This window comes from Thamnophis elegans, chromosome 16, assembly GCF_009769535.1.
Source record: "Thamnophis elegans isolate rThaEle1 chromosome 16, rThaEle1.pri, whole genome shotgun sequence".
In the NCBI taxonomy this organism is placed as follows: domain Eukaryota; kingdom Metazoa; phylum Chordata; class Lepidosauria; order Squamata; family Colubridae; genus Thamnophis; species Thamnophis elegans.
The window spans coordinates 21,628,059-21,640,252 of NC_045556.1; the positions used below are offsets into that span (position 1 = coordinate 21,628,059).

Sequence of the window (12,194 nt, forward strand, 5' to 3'; positions counted from 1 at the left end):
TTGCCCATCACTGGTATAGGGTCTCCTGCTTGGGTGGAGGGTTGGACTAGATGACCTACAAGGTCCCTTCCAACTCTGTTAATCTGTTAAAAAGCTTAAGTTAAAATAAAGAGTATCTGTTAGTCCAGCTCCATGCAGGAGAACCTACACCATTTCAGACAAGTGGCTGTCCAGCTTCTCTTAAAGCCTCCAGTGATGGAGCAATGAATGAAACCCTTTTGCTTCATCCCAGTTGCCAGATTCTACCATTAATTTTTGATGTTTTCTTGATTTGATCTCAATCCCCTGGACTGGGGTGAGAGCTGCAGAATCACTGAGGATTTTAATAAATTAATTCTTTCGCTGTGGGTTATTCACATCCTTGCAACCCCTAGGTCCCCACCCCCGCACATATGTGCTAGTTGTTCCCAACTCTAGGGGGCAGTGCTCCGTTTCAAAGCCAAAGCTGTCCGTGGTCATGTGTCCAGCATGACTAAACTCCGAAGGCGCAGAGAACACTGTTACCTTCCCACCAAAGTTGGTCCCTATTTTTCTACTTGCATTTTTTATGTGCTTTCGAACTGCTAGCTTGGCAGAAGCTGGGACAGGTAATGGGGGCTCACTCCGTTATGCGGCACTAGGGATTTGATCCCCCCCCCCTTGCAACCCTACCGTGCTGGAGGAGGCGTCACTGGGCTTAGGTGCTGTGGAGCATACAGATCCTAAAGTTCAGGATCATGCTGAAAACAGTGAGACTTTGTTGTCTGTTGCCTCCTCCCCATCCGGCTCCTTTTGTCGTCCTTCTGTTCCCCTTTCTTGTTCCTCCCGAGCAGAGTAAACAGGACGCTTCCTTTTAAACAATTGAACATTTATAATTCCCTTGTTTTTACTTCCAACATAGCAGCGGTTTCCCCCTCCTCCCAGCACAGTTGCTGGCAGAGATCAACTTTTCCTCTCTTGACGGTCAGGCTCACCATCATGAGAATCTTTCAGACTGCAGATTGTTGGGAGGGACCTGAGAGGTCGTCTAGTCCAACCCCCTGCCCAAGTAGGAGACCCTACAACATTTCTGACAAATGGCAGTCCAATCTCTTCTTGAATATCATTGCTGTTGCAACTAAACCAGCATTAAAAACCTGAACTTGTCTAGGTTACTCCAAAAATCCACATCTCCCAACACTCAATATGACTGGTTTGAGTCCGGCAGCTGTGCAAACTGAATAAATAAATAAAATCCTTTTTACAAGGAGTAACTAAACATTCTCAGGAACACCATAAACAGGTCATGAAACTATCAACTAGTTGGCCTTAGATTGTGACAGCTAAAAGAGGAGTATTTCTTAACTTATGACCAGTTGCTAAACTCCTTGATGGATATTTACAACCCAGTTCTGAAGTTCCAGGTGCTACCATAACGTGGCTCTTGATATTTTGCAGCATCTTTAAGAGTGAAGCCACTACAGATATTAAAACAGAACAACAGAGTTGGAAGGGATCTTGAAAGGTCTTCTAGAAAACGTGAAATATCACCCACATTGCTCAGCCCCATGTCTCTTTAGGATAGCTTTGATGATGAAAAGGATAAAAAAGATTTGGAGATTCTGGAAAGAGTGCCGAGAAGAGCAACAAAGATGATTAGTTGACTGGAGGCTAAAACATATGAAGAACAATTGCAGGAACTGGATATGTCTAGTTTGATTAAAAGAAGGACTAGGGGTGACATGATAGCAGTCTTCCAATATCTCAAGGGCTGCCCCAAAGAAGTGGGAATCAAGCTATTCTCCAAGCACCTGAGGGCAGGACAAGAAACAATGGGTGGAAACTAGTCAAGGAGAAAAGCAACTTAGAACTGAGGAGAAATTTCCTGACAGTGAGAACAATTAATCAGTGGAACAACTTGCCTCCAGAAGTTGTGAATGCCCCAACACTGGAAGTTTTAAAGAAGATGTTGGATAGCCATTTGTCTGAAATGTTATATGGTTTCCTGCCTAGGCAGGGGGTTGGACTAGAAGACCTCCAAGGTCCCTTCCAACACTGTTGTTCTGTTCTGTTCTGTTCTGTTCCGTTCTGCTCTGCTGTGTTCTGTGAATGTTTCTCAGGCTGTACTTTTTTCCAGAATTCATAAAGATCCATGACCAGCACACAATAGATGGTGATGTTTGGAAATAGCTTAGGATCTTAAATCCAATTAATTGCTGGTTCCATACGTCTTCTTGACGTGTTTCCTTCTTCCTTAGATACTAGATTTTCCTTCTAGATATTTTTCCTTCAGTTTAGTTGGGTTGGGGCCACAGACTGGAGAATACTCACATGCAGCAAAGCGTGAAGCTTCGTGTTCATACTTTAATTTATGATAGACATGGAATCTCCAGCCGAGCTCCAACTAGATAAAGAGTTTTCACTTCTCATATTTCATCACCTTCAAGAAATCAATCAGCAAAATGTGGAGCTTTGGCATCTCCACAATAACATTTTTTTCCAAGATAAACTTTTCATATTAAGCAGGTTACAATTACAAGGGGAGAGTTCTGTTTTTTACATGTATTTATTGGTTGTGTGTTTGTTTTGTTTCTGTCTATACTGAATTGTCTGTTTTGATTTTAGATCTGTCTGTCTGAAAACGGATTAAAAGAAACTCTTGGGTGACTTTAAAAAAGTACAGGCAAGGAAAAAAGGCCAAGAGTTCAGACAATCGGGGTTTTTTTACAGCAAAACGGGGAAGTGTAAAACAAAATGTGTGGTCCATGCATCTCAACAAAAAATCCTTTGGCTAACTACTTCAATTTCCATCTGTATAAAATAAGGTTAACAAGTCCCATTTACTGTATATACTCGAGTATAAGCCTAGTTTTTCAGCCCACTTTTTGGGCTGAAAAAAGCCGCCTCGGCTTATACTCGAGTCAGTGAAAAATTTGCCCGAAATGGAGGAGAAAAAGGGGCGGGGCCATGCCGCTGGGTGACACTCGTGAATGGCCCAGTGCCCCTGTGAGTTTCCCCTCCCTCTGTGTCAGTTTGCCGCGCAGCGCGCACCGCACCATCCCCCCTCCTCACCTTCTAATGTAATGCAGGGCTGTCTTACGATTCCCGTTCCTCCCCCTCCTGCCGCTCTGCAACGATGTCCCACCTCCTCCTTGTTATGGCAAGCAGCCACATAGCGATGTCCCACCTCCTCTGGTACAGTGATCCAATGATAGGAATCACTGTGCCGTGTGTCATAGGAGGCGGGACATCGCTCCCGCGGCTGCACGGGACATCATCATCACAGCGGGACATCAGCATCATGAGGTGAGTGAAGTATTTCATTGAATACACCGCTAGTTTACTGTTTTTCTTTGAAATAAATATTCAAAAACATTATTGGTATCTATTTTTATTTTTGAAATTTACCGGTAGCTGCTGCATTTCCCACCCTAGGCTTATACTCGAGTCAATAACTTTTCCAGTTTTTTGTGGTAAAATTAGGTGCCTCGGCTTATATTCGGGTCGGCCTATACTCAAGTATATACGGTATCTTAGAGAACACATGAAACGGCTGCCAATGAGGTATTCCTTCCATTCTTAAAATGCACTCTGTCAATGTAAGTCAACTTCTTCAAATCCATAGCAAAAAAAGAGATTCATGTCTAGTTTTGAATGCTCCAACACTGGAAGTTTTTAAAATGATGTTGGACAACCATTTGTCTGAGTGACGGGTTTCCTGCTTAAGCAGGGGGGTTGGACTAGAAGACCTCCAAGGTCCCTTCCAACTCTGTTATTCTATAACTTAGACTGGGTATGTTCTCCAAATCAGATGCCAAGGGGATCCCAAAATATCTTTTTTTATTCATGCTAATTTGCCTTCAATAAAGGATTGCAGGCTCCCTGCTGCTCTCTGGGCTTGGTTGTTTTCTTGCAGACATTTCATTACTTAGTTTGAGACCAAACCCCACTCCTTTTTAGTGCTGATGGTGTTACCTAACTGGGTAATGAAATGTCTGCAAGAAAACAATCAAGCTTAGAGAGCACCAAGGATTCCTCTGCTAAAGTTCCCTAATTAGTTAGCTCCTTAATTAAGGAACTGCCAAAGAGAAAACTGCACCTTCACCAACACTGATGAGGCAAATCACTTGTATACCACGAGATAACAAAGCTTCTAGCACTGATGATGTTACCTAGCTGGGTGATGAAACATCTGCAAGAAAACCACCAAGCTCAGAGATCACCAAGGACTTCTCAACTTAAGTTCTCTAATAAGTTAGTTCCCTAATCAACTATACCCCACCAACAACGGCAAAGCAAACTACTTGTAAATAACGAGAGAGCAAAGCCCCCTCTCTTCTAGCACTGATGATATTACCTACCTAGTTGGATCATGAAACGTCTGCAAGAAAAGTACCAAGCTCAGAGAGCACCAAGGACCCCACAGTTCAACCTGAGTTACAAAGTTCTTTTTCTATTGAAAAAGGATTGCCTCTAACTTTGTATTTTTAATCACACAAATTAAATTTGCAACCCTAAATGGAAAGGGCTCTCCCAAAAAACGCCAGTTGGCAGCTCTCCGATATTAGACACCAAACTAAGGTTTCCAATACCACTTCATGGACAGAATGAAGGCTGTCCAAACCCAGGTGGACGTAATCTCCACGTCCCCACCCCAAAATAGGCCTGTTGAAAGCCCATCCCAATCGTTCATTTTGCTTTGCTTTTCTTAGTTCTCCTCTCAATCAAAAAAACCCCTCACCAGTCAAGAACAAGACATTTAGGCAAGAAAAACAAAATGCACAGGTACTGTATATGTGGTACCTTGCTCAATAGTAGTAACTGTGAGGGGGATCTTGGAGTCCTAGTGGACAACCATTTAAATAGGAGCCAGCCGTGTGCAGCAGCTGCCAAAAAAGTCAACACAGTTCTAGGCTGCAGAAACAGAGGGATAGAATCAAGATCAAGTGAAGTATTAATACCACTTTATAAGGCCTTGGTAAGGCCACACTTGGAATACTGCACTCAGTTTTGGTCGCCACGATGTAAAAAAAAATGTGGAGACTCTAGAAAGAGTGCAGAGAAGAGCAACAAAGAGGATTAGGGGACTGGAGACTAAAACATATGAAGAACAGTTGCAGGAACTGGATATGTCTAGTTTAATGAAAAGAAAGTCTAGATATGACATGATAGCAGTGTTCCAATATCTCAGGGTTGCCACAAAGAAGAGGGAGTCAAACTATTCTCCAAGGCACCTGAGGGCAGAACAAGAAGCAATGGGTGGAAACTAATCTCCTTGATTAGTTTCCACCCATTGCTTCTTGTTCTGCCCTCAGGTGCCTTGGAGAATAGTTGAGAAGCAACTTAGAACTGAGGAGAAATTTCCTGACAGTGACAACAATTAATCACTGGAATAGAAATTGCCTCCAGAAGTTGTGAATGCCCCAACACTTTAAGTCTTTAAGAAGATGTTGGATAGCCATTTGTCTGAAACGGTATAGGGTTTCCTGCCTAGGCAGGGGGTTGGACTAGAAGACCTCCAAGGTCCCTTCCAACTCTGCTATTGTATTGTATTGTGAGACTGCTGTGTGTATCGGGCTGCAACAAACACATTTAAAACACACACACACACACACAAATGAAGCCATAATATTTACTCAAGAAACATTTCTAGCCTCGACTGCTTTGATTGAAAGTGAGCCGATAGCCTGGATTGGATTTGTATAGGTGGAAATTTCATGAATGCCAGTTCTCAACACCTGTGTCCTTAGCGCTGGGTCATGTTGCTGGATCTCCGGTTCCATAAGGCTATACTTTTCAAGCGAAATCAAAAGAACGGGAAGAGGAGAGCTTTCTGGGCAGATAATTTCAGAGCTGTACGAGATCACAGTTGTATCCTAACCACTATCTGGGTCTGCGGTTGAGATGTCATTCTCTTTCAGCTCTCTTGCACGGACACATTAAAGACAATTATAGGGCAAACTTTGAAAACATCCTGGAAAACAAAATCTCTCCACCAGTTGGCCAGCAAGATACAATTACATCCACACTCCATTGCACAGAGGTCGCCCAACGTAGGCAAAGCTTACAGCGGTCCTCACCTCACGGCCACAGTTGGGACCGGAACTGTGGTTGCTAAGCAATGTTGTTGTTAAACGAATCAATCCCGGGACCAGATCCCAATTTTATAATCGTTTTTACTCTGGTCACTAAAGGAATCACACAATTGTTAAGTGAACCCAGCTTCCTCCATTGACCTGTCTTGTCAAAAGCTGCCTAGGGGGGATGACTTGATGGCAAGACGTCGCAACTGTCCTAAACATGAAACAGGTGCCAAGCACCCAAACTCCAGTCACGTAACCTGGGGAGTAGTGCAAAGTGATGTTTCCTACCAGTTTAGACTGGTTCAGACCGGTTTGGGCGGACCAGTAGTGGTTTGGCAGCCTGGGTTGCTGGAACCGGCAGTGACCCAGGCCTGCCATGCCCCCGAACCAGTTCCCAAGGTGGCACTGACATCTTGTTTTTCAGTTCTGGGCATGCACAGAACAATTTTAATTGCACTGCGTACGCGTGCACAGCACGCACAAAGCATGCACACGAAACGCACATACGAGTGAACTAGCAGTAGTGCTTGCCGGAACCCACCCCTGTGCGCATTGGTTGTAACTCTTGAGGATGGGCCATAAATCACTTTTTCAGAGGCTGTCATAATATCGAAAGGTCATTAAAGTAATTAATGGTTGCAAGTCGAGGACTAAATGTACTTAAGGGAGGTAAAGCCAGTTTATCCATCTGACCCAGAGAAATTATGTTTTTACCGGAATAGAACGAATAGAATGAATGAGCTGGAAGGGACCTGGGAGGTCTTCTAGTCCAGGCCCCTGCTGGAGCAAGCAGGGACTGTAACAGTTTGGGCAAGAAGAAAGAAGGAAAAGTGATTGTATTACGATACAAAGATAGTCCTGAACTTTCAACCTTTCAAACATGCAATGGCACTGAAAAAAGTGACTCATGGCCATTTTTCACACTTATGACCATTGCAGCCTTCCCATGGTCACTAAATCAAAATTCAGACACTTGGCAACTGACTCGTATTTATGATGGTTGCATTGTCCATGATCATGCGATCAACTTTTGAGACCTTCTGACAAGCAAAGTCAATGGGGAACTTAACAATCGTGTTACTAACTTAACAACTGCAGTGATTCACTTAACAACTGTGTCCAGAATGGCCATAAAATGGGGCAAAATCCACTTAATAAGCGTCTTGCTCACCAACATAAATTTGGAGCTCAATTGTAGTCCTACAACTATCTGTGTGTCTTCCTGACCCCCATGAATACATTCTTCTCGATCTTAGCAAACCATTCTTTCAATGCACAATTCTAATAACACATTATTATTTACTAGCCAATAGATAACCCAGGTATTTATTTATAGGGGGGAAATGTTTGGACCAAACGTAATTTATAATGTTGGATTTTCCCCCTTACAGAGGGAGCCCCTTGTGGAGTACTGTGAAGCCATTACCATGGCAACTCCACTGTGCTGTATAGTAGAAGCCATTTTAAGGCACAACAGGCTGTATCTTAACAGCAGCACCACCACCCCAAGGGGTGTCTTACCCCCAGATATTTTTTTTATAGATAGATTTGCGAATCAAAATGGGAAACTCCAAGGACGCTGGATCCGAACAAGCATTTGCTGAAGTTCAACAGGTCAAGAGATAGGAGACGGTATACATCACCTTGAATTGTCTTACAGAACAAAAACAGTATGTAAATTTAATAAAGAAACGAACCTACCTTGTAGATGCTTTTCTAGAATTCCAAGCTCAAAATGGCAATCCAGACAAGCTGGCTTACTGCAGACTATTTTAACCCAATGCACAACCCTTTAAAAAGTATCCCCCCCACCAAATGCACATTCTACATCAACGCTAATACAGTACCACTCAGCATAAAATTTATCCCAGGAACCTTGGCCCAACGCAGCATGCAAAAGATGCTAGGAATGTAACTACTGAATAAAATGACAATGCTTATAAAGTAATAAACGGATACATTTTTTAAAAAATCTAATAAATAAATAAATGCCCATTGGAAACATGGAAATCATAGTTCCAACACAGGTGGTTCTCGACTTATGACCACAATTGGGTCCAGAATTTATTTTTGCTAAGAGATTGTTTGTTAAGTGAGTTTTGCCACATTTTACGACTTTTCTTGCCAAATTTGTTAACCCTTAACATTCATAAATTGATAATACGTCAAACTGGCTTCCCCATTGACTTTGCTTGTCAGAAGGTCACCAAAGATGGTGACATCACTTTGGAACACCGCAACGTCATAATTTTGATCATGTGACCATAAGGGACGCTGTAATGGTTGTAAGTGTGAAAAATGGCCATAAGTCACTTTTTTCAGTGCCCTTGTAACATCGAATGGTCACTAAACAAACTATTGTAAGTCAAGAACTACCTGTACACCTAATTCAGGAGTGTCCAACCTTGGCCACTTTTAAGACCTATGGACTTCAACTCCCATAATTCCTGGTGAATTCTGGGGGTTGAAGTCCACAGGTCTTAAAGTGGCCAAGGTTGGACACCCCTGATAAGTTGGAGAAGACAACAAACATATGCATTTTGCCAGTACAGTAGAAACCATTTTAAGGCACAACAGGCTGTATCTTAACAGCAAATACCCCCCCCCCCGGAAGGGTGAGTGAGTGTGTGCATTATTACACAAGTGAGAGGATTATTAGTCAAAATTGAACCATGAATGAATTCTTACTTTTCTGGCAGTGGTTGGAAGTCCAGCAGCGGAAGCTGTATTCATTATTTATGGAAGTCTTCTCACACAGCGGCTTCTCCTCCATCGTTCCTGGACACAAATCCCCACATTCTTTTGGCGATTTATTTCCTATAATGTAGTTATTGAAAACAGCATCCAAGATCAGAGACCAGTCCACCGTGGACAGGTAACAGAGGTCAGTATTCTTCTCGATCCGGATGGCTCCCCGAGTAATGTTCCTCAAGTTGTACAGCCCAATTTCCTTGAGGTTGGTCATCTCGAAGATGACCAAGGCGTAGTTGTAGAAAAGCCTGTTGCCCCGAATCACCGTCAGGTTTGGAAAGAGGTCGCTGAGGGTCTCCAGGCCAGCCACACGGAAAAGCAACAAATACTCGGTGATCATGGTGAGCTTGGGGAAGCGGAAGTTGCTGAAGTCCTCTCCTTGGTTGATCAACAAAATCTGGAGATACCCTTCCACCACTGTGCAGTTCTCCAGCTGCTTCAGTTCCTCCATACTGTTGCGTATGTCGATGTTTGGCCCACAAACTGGGGAGACAAAAAGAGTGGGATTTAAGATGGTTCAGTTCATGTTGTTAAAAATGCAAACGTAAATCGACTTTCTGCTGGGCACGAAAGAGAAGGCCCACAGTGACAGTTCGATTAAACTGCTTTATTGCTAAAAGTCTACACACAGGAATCTTCTCAACTAGCACCTGCTTGGAGTTAGATACGGGTCAACGGAATTCAAGGAAGGCTGGACTTTGTTCGTTTGTGGTTACGTAGAGATTCTAGGCGGATTCCTCTTTCAACCCCGCTTCTAGGTTCTCCTCCTACTTTCCTCCCGAATCTAATTTTAGCACAATATTTTTGTTCTGTTACTAAGGAAATGTTGTGCTAAAATTACTCCAACCGAATATCCTTCAATTATTTTTATGAGACTTTAGCTGTGATGGCGAACCTGTGGCACGCATAGCCATTTTTGGTGGCACGGCAACCGTCAGCTCCAGCACACATGCGCGCGCCAGCCAGCTAATTTCTCACCCTTCCGGAGAGCCAGGAGAGCCGTTTTCGACCTCCCCAGGTTTCAGGAAAGCCTCCGGAGCCTGGGGAGGGCAAAAAACATTCCCAAACTTCCGATAAGGCCATTGGGGCCATTTTTCGTCCTCCCCAGCAAGAATTTGACTTGCTGGAAGTGCAAAAAAAACACAAGGGACTTTCTATCATATATGGTGGACCTGCCCGGAAACTCAAAAATACTAGATGAAAATTTGGAAATGGGTACAACAAATTACAGAGAAGCAAATAGAATACAAACCAAAACTCTTTCTGCTGGGAATAACCAAGGGGAAATATAGAAAGAAAGTTAAATACATACTAATACATCTTCTGACCACAGCTAGAATAGCGTTTGCCCAATGGTGGAAACAAAGTAATATCCCCCCAGACAAATTAGTGATTCAGAAAATTTTGGATTGTGCAGAAATGGACAATTTTAGCACTAAAATTAAAGGACAAAGAAGAGTCTGAATACTATGAAAATTTGGGATAATTGGTACAAATGGTTGCAAAACAGGAATAAAATTAATTCAGCTGAGAAACAATAGAGGTATGTATAGAACTGTAGATAAATGTATATAAATATAGAAGCGAAATAAGATTGATATGTATAGGTATGATGACATAACAATGTTGATGTAATGATTGTAAGACGTTATGGAAGGAAAAAACAATACAAAAATCTGCTTCAAAGAGCCTCCGGAGGTTGGGGAGGGGTTACGCGTGCATGCACAAGGGGAGGGGTCTCACACGTATTCACAGGTGGGCAGGGAGGATGGAGTGGGCATGCGGGTGCGCGCAATTTTGGCACGCCTTAAGAAAAAAGGTTCACCATCACTGGACTATAGTCTGATACTCTGAATATTAGATAACTTGTTAAGATAGGATGTAAAGCAGATGAATCACCCATTGATACCAGGCCTGAGCATTTTACAGTCTCCAGGCCACCTGTGGCGAATTGGCTATCCCTGTGTGAGGTCAATCGAAAATTAGAAATGAAATGTAAATAAGTGTTCGCCGTGCATGCAATATAACTACCTTACTTTTATTTTGAAGCTGAAAGCTTTTTTTTTTTTTTCAATTTACATATGTACCTAGATAATTGAGTGGTGCGATGGCCTAGAGGCAGAGCTCTTGTCTCACAATCAGGAGGCTGTGAGTTAGATCCTAGGTAGAGGCAGATATTTCTCTCTCTGGCACAATGAGAATATATCTGCTGAATATAACTCCGCTTTGGTGACAAGAAGGGCATCGGGCCAGTAAACACTCGGCTCCGTTCAGTTGCCCAGACTCCACCCCGATGCAAGGGATTATGGGGTCATTAAAAGAAGATGATGGCATATGTATGTACATACGTGCATGGCTACGCATCAAAGTCCTCATTGGTTTGGTCAGCCACAACAGTCCCAGTTTGTCATATGGCCTCTTAGGAAAAAAATAACTCTGCATTATACCAAACTATAAGCCTATATACTATAAACTATCATTTTTAAACACTCAATAAATGGATATACTCAACATACAACTAACCCTCAGTATTATTATTACAGCTTAATGCTGTTTGGAAAAGGCACCAAACAATCCCTGGAATCCAGAGCTAAAGAGTCTTCAGGATTATACTTAGTAGTGGAGTTATTCTTCCACCAATGAAGAAAACTTTATGAAGAAACTTGCCAGTTCTTACTTTGCTAATATTCTTGTCTTTATACAACTCAGACTTTACAATGTATATGAGGGCTTTCACCAATTAAAATGAAACTAGCCATTAATAGCAATAACACTATACAGCTTCACAGTGCTTTACAGCCTTCTCTAAGCGGTTTCAAAGTCAATACTGTCCCCAACAATCTGGGTCCTCTTTTTACCGACCTTGGAAGGATGGAAGGCTGAGTCAACCTTGAGGTGGTTAGGATCGAACTGCTGGCAGTGGGCAGAGTTAACCTGCAATACTGCATTCTAACCATTATGCCACCATGGGAATGGAATAGAAGTAGAAATAAAAATAATAGAAATAGTACTTAGACCTATATACCGCTTCCCAGTGCTTTACAGCCCTCTCTAAGCGGTGTACAGAATCAATGCTGTCCCCGACAATCTTGGCCCTCTTTTTACCAACCTTGGAAGGAAGGAAGGCTGAGTCAATCTTGAGTCAGTCAGGATCGAACTCCTGGAGTGAGCAGTGACTTAGCCTGCAGTACTGAGTTCTAACCACTGCGCCAACTGGGCTCTCAGCCTATAATGTGGTTTGATTTCAGTCCAGCAACTTATGTAAACCGAGCTACGTTAACAACCACAACTGGGACTGGCAACTATGTCACTAAGCAATGCAGCTCTTAAGAAGAAAACTGTTGCCCTCAACTTTTATAAAGACTTTGATGTCTCAAGCGCTGGGTATCCATAACAATCTTC

At 42.7% G+C, this 12,194-nt stretch overlaps 1 protein-coding gene across 1 annotated transcript in view; it reads right to left on the reverse strand.

Moving 5' to 3' along the window:
- The window catches only part of IGF1R (insulin like growth factor 1 receptor), a 225,271-nt gene that overhangs the window by 189,392 nt on the left and 23,685 nt on the right, over positions 1–12,194 (reverse strand). The window contains 1 exon segment of the mRNA XM_032233352.1: positions 8,730–9,275. Coding sequence (XP_032089243.1) covers positions 8,730–9,275 — 546 coding nt within the window.